This window comes from Dermochelys coriacea, chromosome 7, assembly GCF_009764565.3.
Source record: "Dermochelys coriacea isolate rDerCor1 chromosome 7, rDerCor1.pri.v4, whole genome shotgun sequence".
Taxonomy (NCBI): Eukaryota; Metazoa; Chordata; order Testudines; family Dermochelyidae; genus Dermochelys; species Dermochelys coriacea.
This window is the reverse complement of record NC_050074.1, coordinates 83,751,952-83,772,443: the sequence shown is the minus strand read 5'-3', so window position 1 is coordinate 83,772,443 and position 20,492 is coordinate 83,751,952. Positions and strand designations below refer to the sequence as shown.

The 20,492-nt window shown below is 45.2% G+C and overlaps 2 protein-coding genes across 7 annotated transcripts in view; one reads left to right on the top strand and one right to left on the bottom strand.

Moving 5' to 3' along the window:
* CDH23 (cadherin related 23) overlaps nt 1-20,492 on the top strand; it is a 555,581-nt gene that overhangs the window by 428,925 nt on the left and 106,164 nt on the right. For 2 of the 4 annotated variants that reach the window (XM_043519492.1, XM_038408394.2), the window contains 5 exons: nt 1,072-1,074; nt 4,831-4,980; nt 6,636-6,764; nt 7,825-7,953; nt 9,934-10,161. In XM_043519492.1, coding sequence (XP_043375427.1) covers nt 1,072-1,074; nt 4,831-4,980; nt 6,636-6,764; nt 7,825-7,953; nt 9,934-10,161 — 639 coding nt within the window. Of the gene's footprint in view, nt 1-1,071; nt 1,075-4,830; nt 4,981-6,635; nt 6,765-7,824; nt 7,954-9,933; nt 10,162-10,633; nt 10,741-20,492 lie in introns of those variants that run through there. The other 2 variants (XM_043519496.1, XM_043519494.1) reach the window with 2 other exon arrangements.
* The window catches only part of VSIR (V-set immunoregulatory receptor), a 70,871-nt gene that overhangs the window by 2,440 nt on the left and 47,939 nt on the right, over nt 1-20,492 (bottom strand). The window contains exons 7-9 of one of the 3 annotated variants that reach the window (XM_043519508.1): nt 6,213-6,278; nt 5,650-5,728; nt 4,886-5,017 (exon numbers count right to left, since the gene is read on the bottom strand). In XM_043519508.1, coding sequence (XP_043375443.1) covers nt 5,652-5,728; nt 6,213-6,278 — 143 coding nt within the window. In that variant the 3' untranslated portion in view covers nt 4,886-5,017; nt 5,650-5,651. Of the gene's footprint in view, nt 1-4,885; nt 5,018-5,649; nt 5,729-6,206; nt 6,279-20,492 lie in introns of those variants that run through there. The other 2 variants (XM_043519509.1, XM_043519507.1) reach the window with 2 other exon arrangements.

Here is a 20,492-nt window from a genome sequence, read left to right as displayed (position 1 = left end):
GTATTATAGGGCTTTGTACATAAACATGGGGTGTGGTGTTTTAATTTCTACATAACAGAGTGCTGGGCTTTTCAAAAAAGGAAATATTTAGAGTTTGGAGGAGATTACTCACCAGATTAAAACAGTTTTCAGGTAGGTAAAATTTGGGGTCTAAAATATTTCATAGTATAACTGTGTAGTTGACACTCCTTCCTGAATACCACCATTGTCCTTGGGGTTGCAAAGATTTATGATCTGCAAGCAACTTGTAGGCCATATATGCTACAACACTAACACAAAAAGTCCACTAAGGATTGGAACTACAGGTTAGATCCTTAGTGTAAAGGTAATGGAGTTATACTGATTTACACCAGCTAAGGATCTGATCTAGAGATTTTAACTCCTAATTTTCTTCTTTTTGTTTTAAATCAGACACTGAATGTCATTTGAGATAGTATGCTGTGGTTTAAAGGACTCCAATAGCTTGAATTTTGGTACATCTGTTGCCTTTAAAAATTATGTGTGCTCAGGCAATTGATACTGGACTCCAGCAGTCAGGGTGCCAGCTTCTTTTCTCTCTTGACACTCTCATAGTAATTTCTGGGTTAATTCTGTAGTCCAAAGATTGAGGTTTTAGAGCAAGTGGCCAGGGTGGGGTGAAGCGAATTACTCATGGAATATGCATTGGTTTGCAAAAGTGTTGGGGGCGGCGGAGGGAGTGTTCATACTGATAAAATCATCTGAATTTTGATAGAAGTGTTTGCCTTTCACCTTGGGGGTCCTGCCTCCACATCACAAAGCTGCTCAAGAAAAAGGAACCTCGCACAACGCAATCTGCCTGGCAGTCCCTGATCAGGAGAGGCTCCGAGCTGGAATAGCAATTGGGTGCTCTGGGCGTGGATTAAGGTGCACTTGCAAAGCTCTGGAGGGGAAGTTTGCACAGCACCTGCCTGCACTGTCCTGATTCCACTAACCTCCCCTTCCCTTCCCTTTCTAAAGCACTTAACTTATGCCATGTTTTTAAAAGAGAAGGGAAAGATCTGTTAACTGTATTTTTTTCTTTTTCTTTCCCATTCTGCTTCCCTCCAACAGAAGGTAAGAGTGTTTATTCCTAGTTCTGTATATCTACCTGCCTTCCTCCTGCCTGCCTTCCCCTCTGATAGTCGCTGCATAGGTAGCTGTGCAAAACTTGTGTCTGGTCCTGAATAGGGGGCAGCTCCAGGAGAACTGGGCACCACACAGAGTGGTAGCATCTACTCTATCCTTTAACAGGGCACAGCATGCATTCCCCAGTGCCCTTGCCCAGCTCCACCAGCCAAGGCTGGGGTGAAGGAGAGCTAGAGCTTTGACCCTTTCGTCTCCACTCCTGTGAGGTTTCTAGTGCTGCTGCTGGTAGTAGGGTTCCACAGTCCGTGTGCTTTGGGAATTCAAGGACTATGATCAATCCTGGCCTTTGTGCAGAGGTGGGGGAGGCTCTTTGAACCCTCTTTACTCTTCCCCCACCCTTGCAGCCTCAACTTTGCTGTCTCCTGACTCATGACTACTCAGCAATACAGCCTTCGTGTTCACTTAATCTGGGTTTTTTGATGGAGTATTTTAAAAAAAACACATCTGGGGCCGGATTCTCAGCTGGCATAAATCAGCATAGCTGCACTGAAGTCCAGGAACTCTCCTGATTTCTACCAGCTGAGCATCTGGCCCCTCTGTGGCCATCCAAGTAGGTGTACCAGGAAGGTAGACTAAGTTTACTAAAGGGTCTGGAAAGAAGGTAAGCCCGCTTCCAAGAAACATACCCTCCCTTGTGTAGTGGCACTCATTCCAGACAGAAAGGTTTGGCTTCTGTGAGTGGCAGCTTGCCTCAGCAGCTGCAGATTTTCTTCTTGAGCTGACTGGGTTTTCCCCACTCCTGCCTTCTTTTTTAGCTACAACAATAGCAGTCACCCAAACTCAAAAAAAACCCCACAGGTTTCCTCCAGGACGTGATCACATTGACGAGCTCTGCACCTGGGGACTGTTAGCACCCATAAATAGAGCCTCGAGAACAAAAATGTTCTTCCTCTCTTTCTCTCCCATTATATATAGTGAATATGTTTTTAATTTTGAACATGATGACAGTATTTCCTCTGGCTCGTCACAAAAGAGGCAGACGCTTGTCTCCTCTTTGAGTCATTGACCACAGCTGAGCTACATCTGTATCTAACACTTTTCTTTCCTGCTGATGTTGCTGCTGCTGTTGGGTCTTAGTGCTGTAGCTATAATTATGAATGCTGAATCACAACTGATTTTATTTTTGGAGCTCTGTGTATTTGGTTTCTCTGTATCCATCCCTCCTGCCTCTCTGCATTGCCATTTACCTGACACTGCTGAATGGTACACAGATTGCAGCTTAGGCATGGAACCCATCTGTCCATAGAATTTTGGATCCATCTTGTGTGGACCAGAGTATCATCCCCTCTAACAGGGAAGAAATGTATCCATCATCCCAGGAAGAAACTCTGGGCTTGTTCACACCCAAAACTTGCCCAGGTTGCAGCAGTTTAGTTAAATGGATGCAAACTTCTGTGTGAAAACTCAGGCCAGTTTATAAATGGCTTATGTCGATTTAGTCTATAGCAAATCCTTCCCAATGTAAATGAAATCAAAATAATCCAGTGCAAGCCTGTGTGTAGACAAGGCCTATGAATTCTCATGAGTTTAACAGCAAAGGCCTGGGCCTGCACAGTACTAGCAGAGCATCCCCTGCCAGGATGGGCCTATAGTAGGGGTGGGCAAACTTTTTGGCCCAAGGGCCACATCGGGGTTGCAAAATTGTATGGAGGGCCGGGTAGGGCAGGCTGTGCCTCCCCAAACCTCCTGGCCCCCACCCCCTATCCAGTGATGAGCTGCCAAAATCTTAACAACTGGTTCCCTCCTCACCCCACAAGGGGGTCGTGGCCCAACCCTGCCCCCGGGGACTGCTGCCCCATCCAACCCCCCATGTTCCTTGACGTTCCCCCCCGACCTCTGCCCCATCCACCCCCCTCCCCGTCCCCTGACTGCCCCCAGAACTGGGCAGGGCCACCGTAGTGGGTGCCCACCCCGCCCCTAAGAGCCAGAGGGACCTGCCGGGGGCGAGATGGGGAGTCCCAGCGGCGCTTACCTGGGGCAGCTCCCAGGAAGCATCCAGCAGGTCCCTCTGGGTCCTAGGGGCGGGGGAGCATAGCTGGGGGGGAGCAGGAGGAGCAGCCGCTCTCCACACTGATCACATCAAAAGTGGCGCCTTAGGCACTGACTCCGTGGGTGCTCCGGGGCTGGAGCACCCATGGGGAAAATTTGGTGGGTGCAGAGCACCCACTGGCATCTCACCTCACTTCCACTCAGCCTCCTCCCCTTGCAAGACAACCAGTTCTAAAAGGGCTTCTAAATTTAACAACTGGGTCTAGTGAACCGGTGTGAACCGGCTCCAGCTCACCACTGCCCATATCCACCCCCTCCCACGTCCCACCGCCTGACTGCCTCCCTCAGAATCCCTGACCCATCCAACCCCCCCTGCTCCTTGTCCCCTGACCGCCCCCTCCTGGGACCCCCGTCCCTAACCGACCCCCCGTGTTCCCTGTCCCCTAACTACTCTGACCCCCTATCCACACCCCCGCCCCCTGACAGGATCCCTGACACTCCCATGTCTATCCAACCCCACCTGGTCCCCATCCCCTGATCACCCCCCACCCAGAACCTCCGCCCCATCCAACTGCCCCCTGCTCCCTGTCCCCTGACTGCTCCCCGGACCCCCTGCCCTTTATCCAACCTCCCTACCCCCCGCTCCCCGCCCCCTTACCATGCCGGAGCCAGTCACGCCGCCGCGCTGCCTGGCAGGAGCAGCGGGCCAGAGCGCTGACGGCACAGCAAGGTGAGGCTGCAGGAGAGGGGGGACAGTGGGGGAAGGGCCGGGGGCTAGCCTCCAGGGCCAGGAGCTCAGGATGGTCCCGCAGGCTGCAGTTTGCCCACCTCTGGTCTATACAATTTCTAATTAACCAGTTAAAACTGAGAACTCTGAGTGGAGGGGACCCCCTCAAGTGCCACACTGTCTTCCCCTCTCATGCCAGCCTTCACCCCTCCTTTGTCTACCTTACATGCATATGCAGAAGAGTCCTACATTATAGGTTATAAGGCCAGAAGGGACCAGCGTAATCCTCTACTTTGACCTCCAGTATAACACAGGCCATAGGAATTCCCTCAGTTAATTCCTGTTTGAATTAGACATCTTCAGTAAGTTTGGAGGAGTTAGTGCAGCAGCCATTCAACTCTTGAGACCTTGGCCTCAAAAAATAAAGTGAGCATCCTGGGTCCCATCCTTATCCCTCGCGACACGGACGTGTATCCATGCTCCTCAACAACAGTGACGTGATCACGGTTGTTCATCCCTTCTCAGGCGAGTTCCTGAACTGTAGCAGCCCCCTCAGTGAGTCAAGCCTGAGATCCATCAGCAGCACCAAGTGAGGAAGGATTGCATATGGCCTGCTGTCACCAGTGCATCCGTCCCTCCCTTCCAGGAGCTCTCAAATTCACTTATCACTAACCGCATGCCAAAGATTGTGAAAAGGGAGTCCCCAGCCACTCAGCAGGACCTGGGTTTCCAAGCCTTTCATTAAAATCTTTGGTTCTTCTGACATTGTCAGCACACCTAGGCCTGAGTGGTGAGATTTAATACAATGGGATGGGAAGGCAACACTGAAATGATCTTTAAGATACTCTACACATACCTCAGTTTCACCTGAAAGGCTATCCCATCCAGCACGGTTGCCTTCAGGAAAATTATCAAGAGCCGTGCTCCTGATAAAGCTTCTTGTTAATCTCTGTACTCACTTTCAACAGGTAACCATCACCGTTCTGGATGAGAATGACAACAGCCCACAGTTCGACATCACCTCCGATTCTGCAGTGAGCGTAGCAGAGGACAGCGCCATTGGGAGGCGAATAGCTGTAGTCTTGGCCAGAGACTCAGATGCAGGAAGCAACGGTCAGGTACCAATGCTTCTGCAGCTATAAGCTATACTGGGACCTACAAAAAGGAAGATGGGTGAGCGGGTAGGATGGAGGAGGCAGATTTTGCTTATTCCAATTTATGAGGGAATATGTCCATTCAAGCTATGAGGCACTGTGAGCTGTTGGTCTGAGGACATGACTGACAGACAGGAACTCCTGAATTCAGATATGTGCTTTGACAGTGACTCAGGCCCAATTGTGGAACAAGCTTCATGAAGAGAGGGGGAGGATGGAATTCCTAATTTATACCTCAGCATGTCTGCTTCCTGCATACCTTGCCCATATTCCCAAAGAGCAAAACCTTCTTATGGCAATCCTACAAGGCCCCACTAGTGTTTCTCAAACCAGATTTATCTAGAACCTCAGCAAGCTCCTTTCCAGCTACTCCCTGCTCTGGGTCTCTAAGATCAGGGTATTGAACTCTGATCCTTATGAACACGAACACCATAATCTTTGGCAATAGGGCTGCTCTTTAGTGTGGGATGGATAGTGCCAAAAATACTAGCGGTAGGGGCTGGTTTGGTGACTGAAGGGTGTCAGAGGAAGGACATATTAAGCATTCCCTTCAGAGCCAAGACGCTGTGACAGCTGCCATGTGCAACAGTGGGCCTAAAAATGGGGGTGGGGGGAAGATGTTGTTTTTTCTACCTTCACAATGGACAGCAGGGGATTTCTATCCAGATTAAAACAGGAAGTTCTGTCCTCTTTGTTACTTCCTTTAATCTGCTTGAAGAATTAATTAGATGCTGTGAGATTCCAGTGAGTTTCTTACTCAAAATTAATCAGCCCTAATCCTTCGCAGTGTATTTCCAGAGTAACTCTGCTGAATTCAGATGTTACTTCACATTTACCACATTCTAAGCCTATTGAAGTCAGAGAGTTCCTTTCTTGAGACTTCAGAGTAGCAGCCATGTTAGTCTGTATTCGCAAAAAAGAAAAGAAGTACTTGTGGCACCTTAGAGACTAACAAATTTATTTGAGCATAAGCTTTCGTGAGCATGCATCGGATGAAGTGAGCTGTAGCTCACAAAAGCTTATGCTCAAATAAATTCGTTAGTCTCTAAGGTGCCACAAGTACTCCTTTTCTTTCTTGAGACTGAGGTTTTCCAAGGAGTGACCATCTTTCTTCAGTGTTTGGAAAGCATGTAGCACACACTGGGTGCTACTGCTAATAAATAAATAAATTTATTTATTATTATCATTACCTAATAATATGAATTTGGTCCTGTGTCTGTATGCCTCAGTGACAGCCTCAATTATGCAGAAACCTGGAACATCTGGTCAAACAGAATAGAGATGAGCAAATCAATTCACATAGAATAAAAACTTTCCCAAATTGAGAACTCTCACAGCATCTGAACTGGAACCTGGATTGGAGTTAGAAGTTTGGTTAATGTTTTTAAGAGCTATTTTTCTGAACTTTTTCTGGTTCCACCCGAAACCAGCAGCACATGTACAAAAAACTCTGAGAGAGACTGTTGTGTTGGATTTTCAGCACAAGGCAAGAAGGAGCCAGGTTTAATAAGAAATGGTCACTTTGTAATGACTGTTTCTCTCTCCCTTTTCTTCCCCGTTCCCTAACCTCACTGCTCCTCACTTCCCCACACTTCCCATTATTTATTTCCTTCTTGCAGGTGACCTTTTCTCTGACATCAGGAAATATAGGCAACGTCTTTGAGATCCGCACCACCAACAATACCTATGGAGAGGTGTTTGTGGGAAGACCATTGGATAGAGAACTGCTGGACCACTACACCTTAAAGGTAACCTGGAGTTTTCCACCATCCTAGCTGCATTTTCTGCAATATGCATTCACTGGGCAAGGCAAACAGTCAAGATACAGAAACTCAATATCCATCTAGATGGTACTCCAAATGTTGCCTTTAGTGGGTGAAAGTTTGACTGCCTGAAGCTGTAGTTTCTGACTATCATTCATGTGATACTGCAGGTATTTTTGTGGCTATTTGAACTAATCATTGGGAAATTTTCCACACCAAAAATATTAGTTTCCCTGTATGTGCTGCTTATTTCATGCAAAGTATTGCATATCTGTGTCTGTGTATATGTAACTATAATGATACAATGCTGTGCATTGCTGAATAGCTGGTGATATGGCACTTATTTTAATTGTCACAAAATTGGATGGTTTGTAATATATAGTTATTTACAGCTCAGTATTTTAACAGCTGGTGCTCCAGGTAGAGGTGCAAAATTGTACTGCAGCAGCAATTTTAACATTCTGTTCTCATTTGTATGGGTTCTTATAATGCGCGTATCATCACAATATCTGAGTGCCTTCCAGTGCATTAAGAAATTATATCTGTCATGTGTTTATTCTCTCATCCTCTTCCCAGGTGATAGCCATGGTACCTCTGTTTGGACCTAGCTAGCGAGGGCTGTACATTAGAAACAAAAATATATAGACACATTCGATAGCCTTTCAAGGTGGTTCTCAAAGTATTTTAAGGAGCGTCATCATGTAAAAGGGGAATCAAAGGAAAAAATTGTGTTTCAGTGCTTTTTTTTATGCTGAACAGAGACAGCTGTAAAGGTTTGTTTGTTGGTGGAATGGAAGAAGCGTTCTTAAAAATTGTATAATTTTAAAAATTCAGTTTCTTTTTAATTGGTTACACTGTTTTTATTGCTCTTAGATTTTGTTAAAGCTTTTTCTTTTAATGCAAAACTTAACTTTTGGATCTGACCTATTGGGCAGTGCCTATTTATGGAATATTTTTTTTTGGCACTATAGGTGTCTTTTTTTCAATGAGATTTGACCAAAAAAAAAAGCTTCTGCCCAGATGTAACCATTATGCTTCACTGCAGATCCAGGCATCTGACAGCGGAGTCCCGCCTCGGAGAAAAGAACATACTCTAAGAGTTAATATCCTGGATATCAACGATAACCCACCAATCATTGGGAATCCCTTTGGATACAATGTTAGTGTTAATGAGGTAAGTAGTTCTGCTGCCTTATATAACAGTGTCTCAGTTTTCCCCCAAAATGAAACATGCGTGCACAGAGGACCCGCTGCAGCGCTGTAAACTGATTTCCTGGGAATCCAGCCTAGGGGCTGTAAAGCCAGTGGATCTTCTCACTGGGGAATATTGTCAGTATCAGTAGGATTCCTCAGTGGTATAGGGCCAGCTGTATGGCTCCGCTACCTCTCTTGCAATCCTCAGCATAGGTACTTACCAGAGGAGACATGGTCCCAGCACAATGCACTCTTCTTGTTCTGGGCTAATGGACAGCTCCACAGGGAGCCATTGGAGGCAGCATAAATTATAGAACAGTCTTTGGAGTGGCTATAACTTGCCACAGGACTTGTCCAGTCCCTAGCCAAATCCAGGAGGCAAAAATTTGGCCCACAGCCCTCTTCACTCCTCTCAGATGTAACTCTGAGGTTGGCCATAGCCTGGAATCGGACTCTCAGACTCTTGTCCTGGTGTATGCTGAGATCCGTGCTGATCTGCCAAAAGGGACCAGGTTTTCAAACAATTTCCTCCAGAAAACAGCATGCCAATTCCTGATTCCTCTGAACAAGAGATGTGGATAACTTCATTTGGAACAAAATTCTTTGGAGGATGTTTTGAACCCATTGTTCTGCTCATTAAATAGCATCATACAACTGCCAGGAAAAAGTGAATGACCTAATGGGCTGATGAAACTTCCAGAAAATCACATGTAATTAAGAGAATTGCCTCCCCAGAATATGAATTGCTATTGGGAAACAGTCTCTGAAAGTTTGGTAATTAAGCAGTAAAACACAACCAAGCAGGAAAAAGGAAACTTATTTCCTGAACTGGGATATCTCAATGTGATTATGAAAAATAAAATACAAATAATGTGTGTGTAGCCTGTGACACCTTGTTATATCTGCATGGTGTATATGATTGATAGCTTTGAATTAAACATAATAGCTTATCCAAACACTCTTCTCTATTTAATTTGTATCTGAATCATTTGTACCACTGGCCCTGGGAAATCATCTGCTTGGCTTTGCCTTTTGTTTGGCTTGAGCTACACTAGAAGAGTTACCCATTGCTGACCACAGGCTCAACATCTGTTCAGCTGTACATGGCTACAGTGCAAGTGTGGGCCAGAACAAAATGCATTCAGCACTATTCCAGCCAGCCATTCTGTGTGATTGGTGGGACACGCCTAGGCAGTCCTCTATGCACTGTCCTTACAGGCTGGTTTGTTTTGTAAGTGGCGCAAGTAATGAAATGACACCATGTGAAATTTCATTTTAAAAGTTACTTTTTAGTTAGAATTGTACAAAGGTGAGGATTTGTAACAAGGTACGAAGCTTTCCCTGCCAGCTCAGCGGTTTAACTCTCATCTGAACAGATAATGGCAAAATGTTGTTTCCATCTGACAGCTCTTCAGGCCTGTGAGAAATGAGCTGGTAGTCTTGGTCTCACTTCCTAAAATAACAGTGTCTGCACTAGAAAAACCACAATCATGAGTGGCGGTAAAGTAATTATCACCTTTGCTGGCATGTCTCAGCAGCAGGCCTGGATTGATCTGGTAACTGAACTAATCTTTCAGCCCTAGAGATAATCCTTGCAAGTTGAGGTTGAAGCACATAGGCAGAGTGGTGTTGGGAGGACTGTACTTCACCTGCTCGTGCTCTATCTTCCCCAGAGAACTTTGATCTCCAGGCCTGGTAGGTGCCATGGAAAAATATTGAGAACATTGTCCAATTTCCCTCAAGCTGACTCTCTGTTGGTCAAGTTTTCACCTAGTGTAGAGCTGTGCAGATGAGGTACCTGGAGATTTATAATGAAAATGCCGGAGGAGCCTTCCCCCATTCACTGTGTTGGAGGGCACTGCTGAGACCTGTTTCGCTGTGAACCTTTTTGTTCAGATGAGTCTGTGCCAGAAGCTGACTTTTCTTTCTTTCCATTCTCTTTCCCCCTATGGATCTCCAGAATGTTGGTGGAGGCAGTGCTGTGGCTCAGGTGCAAGCAACTGACAGGGACATTGGGCTCAACAGCGTCCTTTCCTACTACATCACCCAGGGGAATGAAGATCTCATCTTCCGCATGGACCGAGTCACTGGGGAAATCGCCACCCGCCCGTCCCCACCAGACCGTGAGCAGCAGAAGTTCTACCAGCTGGTTGTCACTGTGGAGGATGAGGGAAACCCATCCCTTTCAGTAAGTATTGGTGGAGGGGCTTTTACAGTTGTGTATGGAAATGCGCTTGGAATTGATTGGGAAGTGCTGTTTGTTCACAAGGTTACCCCTGAGAAGTTGTATGGGTAAGAGGGTGCATATCTGTATCCAGGTCTGAAAACAGGAGCTTATTTTGTGGATATTGATCAGTGTGGGTAAATCCAAGTTTAAGTGTAAATGGTTCCTCCATACCTAATAGCTGGCTACCCCAATAGCCCACAGCGCACCCACTTCATGGTGGTTATTTTCATTTCCGTGATTTACCCAGTCAATATACAGGGACTTAAAGCATTCAGTAAAGATTCACTTCACCAGTAATGATATGCATATTAGAACTCAGGCCAGGAGCAAAATGAGGTCTCCCTCCTATGCAGGCCTGAGTCACAACAGCCTTTTGCTTCCAGTATGTGTGACTATTAGAGAAGGGGTGGAGTGTGGGGGGAGGGGGTGACATTACTATTCAAGCTCAGGATCTGCCAAGTGAGCCGTCTGACTCAGAGACCCCAAAAGCCCTCTAAGTGTCCTTTCTGGAGAAGCACAATGATGAACCTCTTGACAAAGGTAAATGCTTTCTGCACTGTATTTGCAGTGGGGAGTTTCAGCTCATCTCATCTCGGGGAGAGCAGCAGTTCTCGTATGTGTTCAGGGTCCTCATGCAAGTTACTCCTCATTTGGAGCTTTCAAAACCGAATCTAAGACTACTGTCAGCACACAGCTGCAATGTCATTATTCAGTCTACCAGCATGTCCTGGTGTCACTGCTTTTTACCTTTTATAAATCTGTTCTGGCATAGTTCCAGAATAAGCCTTGAATAGTTTACCTCATCCTTGTGAGTACTAAAAACACAAGCAAAGTCCCCGACTTGCCAGCCACTACAGGGGACATCCTGCTCCACAAGCACTGTTTTGTGTTCTGTCAGACATGCAGGGCTCTATCTACCTAGAGCTTTTTGTCTTGCTTGTCTCCACTGTGCAGAACCACTAGGGACAGGAGTGGGCATTGGAGACTCTTAAAAAACATATAGTTTGCCTCACAGACTGCAACACATAATTCAAAATCAGTAACCCAGCAGCTGACAGCCATGGTCTATTAGCAGAGCTATCCTGATGCCATTTTGTTCATAAGTCTCATTTTTGCCTGGTAGTAGGAAGCAAGTTACCAAGTTTGGAGACCACCATAAGCAGTGGGAGTGGAACAAAAGCCATTTGCAGCTGCTGTCCCATTTTTATAGCAATGTGAGAATCAACAGCAGGAGAGAGTTAAGAACTGTGTTGTTTTATTTATTTCAGTTTAGACGTACAGGGTATTTCCCTACCTCCAGGTGCTTGTATGGTGGTTAAAATGCACGCAGAATAATAATCAACCTGATGCAAATTAATATACATTAAATTTCCCAAGCTATCATAACCCCTACCCAGGAAGCACACTCTAAAAGATTAACACACACACTAGCTGTGGTTATTCTACATGCCAAATCATATTTTTACACTCCAGTGTCCAGATTGTTGCAGAATGTTTGCATGTCTTTCTCATACCTGTCCATTCCCAGAGCACATATTTAAGAGTACTCATTGGTGGCTTGTAAGAAAATCTAATTCCATTTGTTTCTAGCAAAAGGGAGGCTGTCAGGTTGTGAGAATCAAGAAAATATACTACCAGTGACAAATTTTAAATTCCAAAGCCAATTTTACCATTTGCAGCTCCTGAATTTTTGATTGGTGCATTCCCAGTTGTGTGTTTGTATGCGTGTGTGCGCGCGCATGTATCTGATACTTCCCCTTTGTGGAATAAACGTTAGATGAGCCCAGATTGTTAGACCACAATATCAAATGGACATACTAAAACACATTGATAAACAAATATTTGTCAATCGGAAATAAAAACATGATTTTACTATAAATATTTTCACTTTCCTTCCTTCCCTGGACCTGATAATTAAGAGTGGACTCTGTCACATGGTATCTCTTCCTCTGGCTGATCACTTCTGGTTTTTAGGTATTTATACTGAAATCATTCACTCACACTTTTAGTAAACAAGTATTCCTCAGGATCATACCTTCAAACCCACAGAGGAAAAACTGACAAGTTTTTTTCTTTCTGTGGCCCCATCTCCTGCTATCTCATACCATCTCTCTCAGGTATTTGTGAAGCTCTTGGAGGTGCAGAAGCTTGTTCTACTTTTGGAGGAAATGTTGTAACAAGCATGAACATTGTGAATTTGCAATACTTGCACTGTGACTTGCATTTACACCAGCTGTCGATCCCAGACATTTGACAAGTCAGTCTATCTATCAAACCCATTATCAAAATATCTGAGCTGCTAATGAGGGCTGTATCAAGTAGTTGCAATGTCTAGAAGAAGGGTGTTAGCTTAAGTTCTGCTGAATTTGTACTTTGTGAAGAAAGGGGACAGGATGCCTAAAGTACTGCATGCCAAAGCACAGTGACTATGTTGAGCCCTGTGGGATAAATGCTTCAGGAGTCCCAGAATGCACTGGTAGAAGCATTTATAATGAGGAATGATGTGCATGGAGGTACCAAAACAGTTCTGGCAGAAACAGTGTTGCTATGGGGATGTGCTAAGGACAAGTGAGACAACAAATTATTTCACACAGTAAGGGCTTCCCAGGACATACCCAAGGAGAATAATCACAGCAGCCATCCGTCTCTTTGTATAGCATTGGATGATGATTTTGACTGGTGACCCTAGGGCATGGGACAGCAGTGGCCTAAATTTAACCTCTCTGAATGCATAAAAAATAGAAATAAAAAGATCTTGTGAGGCTGAGGATCTGCCTGCTTGAGTTTTCATTCTCTGCCCAACCCCTATATCCTTTCCTGGTCAAGTCAGAGATAAAATGATGAGTGGAGCTGTACTTCTTTCACTTTTCATTTCAGTAGCTTCAATTTCAGAAGCCAACTTGCAGCAAGTCTCCAGTGAATCTGGTTTAGAATCTTGGCTTGGAACCTAGTAAACGTATTCAGGCAACAAAGTAAAGAAATCTTGTGGATCCGAGTCAGATGATTTGTATGTGGATGGTCGGGAGGTTGGACTGAAATTGAGTCTGAGCCCAGGTTTACAATGCAATGTAGACATACATGTAGAGGCCTAGGACTGTGATAGTAAACATCGCTGCAAAGCATACTGGACAGCAAGAGCTTTTGCATGTGACCAATTTTTCCCCTTCTTTATTTCTCATTTGCCCCCTTTCTATTTGCAAGTGCATTGTTTGTTCCCAGGGGGATGGTGGTCTGTGTTAGCAATTCCCTGCTGCCTCTCTCTGGGTGGATTTTCCTGACTCACTGAGTTCTGCACTCTGTGATTGTAAAACTTCTATCCTGTCCCATGCTTCCACTTTCTTAAATTGCCTAGTAACAGCTTCGTTTTTTAAAAATGCCTTGAAAGCAACCTTTGATATCAAATCACATCTAGTGCTTTAGCGCTGGTATTAATAACTTAATGCCTCGTTCATGTTCTCTATAATCTGCTTGCTCCTTTTATTTGTGTGGAGAAGCAGCCTGTATTTGTTTGCACAGTTTTCCAGTTTTCCCAGCTTATGCTGCTAATGTGCTGAAAGTAGAATGTGTGCAAGCAATGGTTAAAGTGTAGTTGGTGCTGGTGGAAGCAGGAACCTGGTGTGGGGAAAGCAGGGACTCAGAGGGGCAAGTAGGTAGATGGGGGAAGAAGCAGAAACTTGTAATGGAGTTGTAGGGCAGTGGTGGTGATGAGGGAGGCAGGAACCCAGGGGCGGGGAGTGGGTGGATTGGTGGACATGGAAGCAGGGACCTGGAGTGGGGGCAGGGGAAAACAGGGACCGGGGGAGGGGGGGATCAGGGACCCATAGCAGGGGAAAGTGGTGCTGGGAAAGAGGGAATTGCAGAGGGGGAGGGAGAACTGATACTGTGCCATAGAAGGGAGTAGGGGTAACACAGAGCCCCTGCCATGGAAGGGTTAGGGAGGCATGGGGGACAAAGGGGAAGCTCTTTCTTTGATGTCATTCCCACATTGGGAAAGTGAGATGTTCGTATCTATGCTCCATTGCCACTCGGATGGAGGGGCACAGTGCTGGTGCCATCTTAATGCAATGCCCCTTGCTAGAAGTACAGGATCTCTGTGCCCCAGCAACAGTCACGGGAAGGGCTCACGGCTATTGCCATTTTCATTAGTCCCTCTTACTACAAAAATGGGCTGTGCCCTTTGCCAGTCACAAGAAGAGCACATTGCTGTTCCCATTGTGCTGAAGTCTTCCTTCGTGGAGCACTGAGATATTGCCGGCCATGCAGGGCTGGCCTTACGGGAAAATGGTGCCCTGGACAAACTTGGTGCCCTTTCTTTGAGTTTGAGAACAGCAGTGTGGGGCTCAGGGTACAAGGACCAGCTCCTGGCTCCAGAGCCTGGTCTGGCTGTACAGGGAGGAGTTTCTGAGCCTGGGGGCTCCCCCAATCATATGACCCCTGATCACCTCGCAGGAGGAGAGTGGGTTTGCAGCCACCACCCATGCCCGTGGGAAGAGGGGACCTAGGGGCTGGCTCACTGGCTCTGCAGAGTTGAACCCTGCTGTCTGTGACTCCCTGACAGGCTGGCAGCTCCAGGCGGCATCACTTGCCCTCTTCCCACTGGCCAGGAGTTCCAGCCCCGGGCTCACCCGCACTCACCCCTGCTCCGGCAGCCCAAGCCCACCATCTTGCGGCACTCGGATGGCGCCCCCCTGGATGGTTGCCCACCCGTAAGGCCAGTCCTGAGGCCATTTTCCCTGTGCAACAGAGAGAAAGGGATACTGTCGGTGCCACCTTTCTGAAGTCTCCACTCCTCGTCCGAATGATCGCAGAAAGGAAAATGGCTGAGACTAGTCAGGGCTACAAAGAAGACTTAGCAGGCTGAAAACAGGAAAACCACAATGTAAAAACATGTTCAAAGACAAAAGAGGAAACAGAATAAAGGAAGTATGGCAGCACTTCTCTTCCGCTCTCCTCCCTACACACTTAGCACAATAGTTGCAGAATCAGGGCAGTGGATGTTTAAGTTAAAACAGATGTCGGTTGAGGTGTGGTGTGGAAAGGGGTGGTTCCATTAGAGGAGATTATGCCACTTACTCTGCAGTCCTGGTTGTAACTTGGTTTGTAGCACCCCAGCACAAGTCTGCGACAGAACCCCATACAGATTCAGAAAGCGAGGGACAGTCTTGTACGGTTCTGGCTAAAGACTTGTCATTTCTGGAAATGATCTAAGATGATAAAGAAAAACTATTCCAGCAAAAGAATTTTGGTTTTGCCATGCAGGCCACTGTGCCTTGGCAACTTGGAGCTTGTCTCTTCACGGTTCCCCACTCCATTCTTCCTTCTGCTTGCCCAGTTTACATAGCATCATCCTAGTGCTGTTAATAACCTCACCATTATCTTTGTAGCCACTGATATTTGATGTCATTAGCCCCTCCTTCCCTGTAGCTGGCTAGATTTTGAGCTATTCGGTTTTGGATTTCTTTCTGTTACATAAGAGAATAATATTTCCAATAAAACTTTATTTTATCATCAATCAGTATTTTATAAACAAATGCATACAAATCTGGAGAAAATGTCACAGCAATCAGAATGTACAAATAGCCCAAAGCAGTTGATTATCCCCTATACCATTCCCTTAGTTTTATTCGCTTCACCCCCCTTCAATCTCTAAACATGCCACCCTGCTGTCAGTGGTCTCAGGAGACACATAATGTGAGCATTTTATCCTGGCCATGGAGAGAAGGTGGTTGGGGGATTTTTTTGTTTGTTTTTTTAAAATAGAATATCAACATTAAAACTAAAAAGCAGTATCGAGAGCCACTTTTCCAGATCTGATACATAGTTCTTTAGTCGTGCATTGTTCCCATCAGATTCATGTCTTCCTTTTGAAGGCAGAGGCATTATCATGCCTTTGCACACTTCCCACATGCTCAGAGAGGAGAGTTGGGAATTTAGATAGCTAGTGAATCCTTTGAACTGAAACTTGAGTGGGAGCAAGTCAGTGGGTGGGAGCACACAGCTGGGTACCTTCTGCAACCAGGAGGTTATTTTGTAACTTTTGGGACCAGTGGCAGCTGGTTTGGGCAAGGCCTCCATGCTCCCAAGGCTTCTCATTTGCTTCTTTTTTAAATCTCTAGCAATTCAAGGGCTTGTTTCTCAGAATTATCTAGTGCACTGCTCAGCAGGGAAGCAGTTAACAGTTGACACAGGAATGGACCCATTAAGCAAATAGATCCCCAGATCAGATATGTATACACTTGTCATGCTGATGTCCCCATGCTGTGGGATCCACAAGACTGGTGATGATCATGCAGAGAATTTTGCTAATCAATAGAAGATTTCAGCTTTCACACAGATTTTCAGGTTTCCTCAATGGGCATCTTTACATGGGGTACCTCTAAAACGAGCCCACTAAAGGAATTAGCAGATTTTGCCCCTAGCCATGTACCATCAAGTATCACCCTGTTAACAAAGAGTTAGTTAACAAAGAGGACGACTGTGGAAATTCTGAAAGGCTGCAGCTTCTCAGATGGACACAGACTGACAATGTGGTTCAGGAGCATCTTTTTGCCTTATAACAGGCCTTATAGTTTCAGTCTATTTAAATAATCTGAGATTTTTTTCCTGAAATTAATCAAAACCTTAGGTAGCAGTTTCTGCTGCAAGATTTTATCCTGTCATCTGTTTGGAGTGTTGAAGAGTCGTTTTGCTAATCCCAGGTTATGACGACTGCCGGGCTGTGATGGCTGCATAGATAAGGTAGTCAGTTACATGGGGTGCTAGTCGGGGTCATCTCAGGATGCTTATCTAACATAAGGTGAGATAAAACGCAGCTGGCACTGTAGCTGGATTCCTAATGGCCTGAAGCCAGCCACACACTATGACAACCAATGAGTCTCAATAATGACACAATCATCACAACAAGTAGCTTTCAGGCCTTAACTTTTCCAGACTTGTCAGTAGGCTGGAAATCTACCCAGGAGCATATTCTCTTCTCTGACTTTTTAGATTTTTTTTATTTTTAACGTCTGCTGGTAAGCCATAGCTGTGCAACTCTGACATGGCAGTCAGCTGGGCATGACATCAGACACTGTGGGAGTCATGTTGCTGACTTTGGAATCATTTCAGGAACACTATTTGTGTTCTGTATTTTGGTGGTGGTTTGTATAAATTACATGTTATGATCTTACTGAAACTCCGTTTTCTCTCTGGTCATCTTTAGCCCAGCCTATAGATGGCACCTGAGGGTGTCAGGGAGCAGAGACTCCTAGGAAGTTTCCCTCCTTTGACCTGCTTCTCCGTGCTAGGTGGCAGGGAGGATAGCGTCTAGGTGGGAGATGGAGACTCGCTGGCATTCCTCTGGGCTGGAGAACACTGAGAAAACCTGCCAAGGGGAATCTCTTGGCAACAAAATGTAAAATATGCTTTTAAACAGATAGTTCCCACTCTACTTTTCCTCTTTCCTCATAGTATGAAAGGTATAGGGGGCAGCTCAGTTCCAAGCTGCATATCTTTCTCCACAGTTGAAAGAAGTTTCTAAACTTTACGAAGTACCAAATGGGCCCCTTCTCGCCTCCCATCAGCCTTTGCCATGAGTCCTATCACCTGGAAAGGGTTCTTTAAAAAAAAAAAAAAAAAAAAAAAAAAAAGTTTTTATGTTACAGCAGGGGGGGTGTTTTTTAAAGCACAAAATCTTGATTATTTTTCATCAATGCCTATGATTTTTTTTAAAAAGTAGGAAAATGAAATATTCTGCTCCCAGACTGAGACTCAAGCTGCCAGCTGGAGTGACTCTCTAATAGAGATGGATGGGTTCTAAACCAGCTTAAAAACTGGCCTCAGAATGAAAGCATCAAAAGTTCTCGGCTACACTGAAAAATTGTTGGTGTGATTCCCACAGTAGGATGAGACCCTTTTCCGTTCCCTTCTGCCCACCCCTCCCCTGCTGCCTCAATCTACTGACGGTGTGACTCTTTGGTTGCATAGTTCTAAGCTGGCATCATTAACGTGATAGAATAACTGACATGCCATCCCATCTGAGGGAATATGAGAGGAATGATGGGAGAGGATTGGATCAGGATCTGTCCCTTATCTATGAGCCATCATGGTCCAGCACTCAAACTCAGGTCTTCATTCATGCTTGGCAGTGTATATTTTTTTCCACCAGTCTATACCTCACCTGAAACTCTCACAAAGCTGGGTCATTTACAGAAAGGTTATGTTATGGTTTCGTTGAGACTCGTGCATTCCTATTGTACATCTATGCCAAACAGGGCAGGTGACCCTTGGACAAAAACCGTTTTCTCCATAGCGTTCTCTCTGTTTCTCAAATCTCCTTAGCCCTTTCCACATTGCACCTTTTTCAGCCATGTTAAGGAACTCAGAGTAACAAATCTGAAAATGGTTATCACCGCGATCATGACTGCAGTTTTTAAAATTATTTTATGACCTGCCAATAGTCATCTGACCCCCTCATGAGACCTCTGCTGAACACACATTACTTTAATTCAAGCTGGTTCTCATGGGTGCACCTCTAACTGGAGTGTATTATCGAACAGTGTGTGTTAGTTCTCCTAGCAATCCCACAGGAGACAATTCCGAAACACTAAATGCTTGCAGAGTTTCTGAGGTACTCTGCCTATGGGTATTTGGTGTGGTCGCTCACATAGTCCCAGATGAAAACAGAAGAACATAACACAGATTAAACCATGCTAATAAGTTAAACCACTTGAAATGTTTACTGGTGTGATTGGTGTATCTCTGACTCAGGCTCTCTGTGAGATGTTTGCCACATTTCTAATATAGATGGGCTCAGACTGGAAAATCAGATTCCTACCCACTTGGACTTCAGGCAAGCTGGAATCTGAATCTAGGTTCAAACTCCACAGCTAAGGTCCATCTCTACAATAGGATTGAATAAGAGCAGTGATTCCCCACACTCCTGAACTTTTGAAAACTTTGGATCTTGATTTGAATCCAGATCCAAACTCCATGACTTAAGCCAGTCTTTTATTTCTGAATGACTTCTTATCCTTTGGATATTGTAGCTGGCAGCTGATATCATTTTTCTTACAAATCTTCCAGTCATACATCTTTTCAGACAGGGACACAAGTTATAAACACACCATACAGTTTCTCTCTCTCTCTCTCACTCACACACACACACACACACACACACACACACACACACACACACGCACCTCTAAGGAAATAGGTAGCAAAAATCTAAACCCATTGAAGAGCGACTTGTTTTCCTCTTCAGAAATTTCCATTGTGGTGGGGCATACAGAATGTGGAGAGTGGTTCTCACACTCCAGTTCAGTTTGTAAGGCTTCTTTTTTTGTTCAGCCTCTCCCTCCAGTTTAATAAGTTATCTTCTTATTTCTGCTCTAGGTGCCAGTGTTGTAAATAAGCATGGTGTGGGGAACTGCACACCAACAGTAAGTTTAGCAATGTATTGGTCATTAAATTGTAAGCTTCCTTGTGCAGTGAAGAAAAAACAGCAAGAGTTTCAATAGTTGTTGTAGTGATCTTTTTTCTTGCTTGCTTGCTTTTTTTTTTTAAGAAACTTTCTAAGGAAGAAGAAAAGGAGTACTTGTGGCACCTTAGAGACTAACAAATTTATTTGAGCATAAGCTTTTGTGAGCTACAGCTCACTTCATCTGATGCATTCAGTGGAAAATAGAGTGGGGAGATTTCTATATATAGAGAACATGAAACAATGGGTGTTACCATACACACTGTAACAAGAGAGTGATCACTTAAGGTGAGCTATTACCAGCAGGAGAGTGGGGGGGGGGTGGTGGGAAATCTTTTGTAGTGATAATCAAGGTGGGCCATTTCCAGCAGTTGACAAGAATGTCTGAGTAACAGTGGGGGTGGAGGGGGGTAATAAACATGGGGAAAGTTTTACTTTGTGTAATGACCCATCCACTCCCAGTCTCTATTCAAGCCTAAGTTAATTGTATCCAGTTCGCAAATTAATTCCAATTCAGCAGTCTCTCGTTGGAGTCTGTTTTTGAAGTTTCCATCCCACCATCAACCTCAGCCTGGACCAGTCCACACAAGAGATCCACTTCCTGGACACTATGATGCTAATAAGCGATGGTCACATAAACACCACCCTATACCAGAAACCTGCTGACCGCTATTCCTACCTACATGCCTCCAGCTTTCATCCAGACCACACCACACGATCCATTGTCTACAGCCAAGCTCTACGATACAACCGCATTTGCTCCAACCCCTCAGACAGAGACAAACACCTACAAGATCTCTATCAAGCATTCTTACAACTACAGTACCCACCTGCT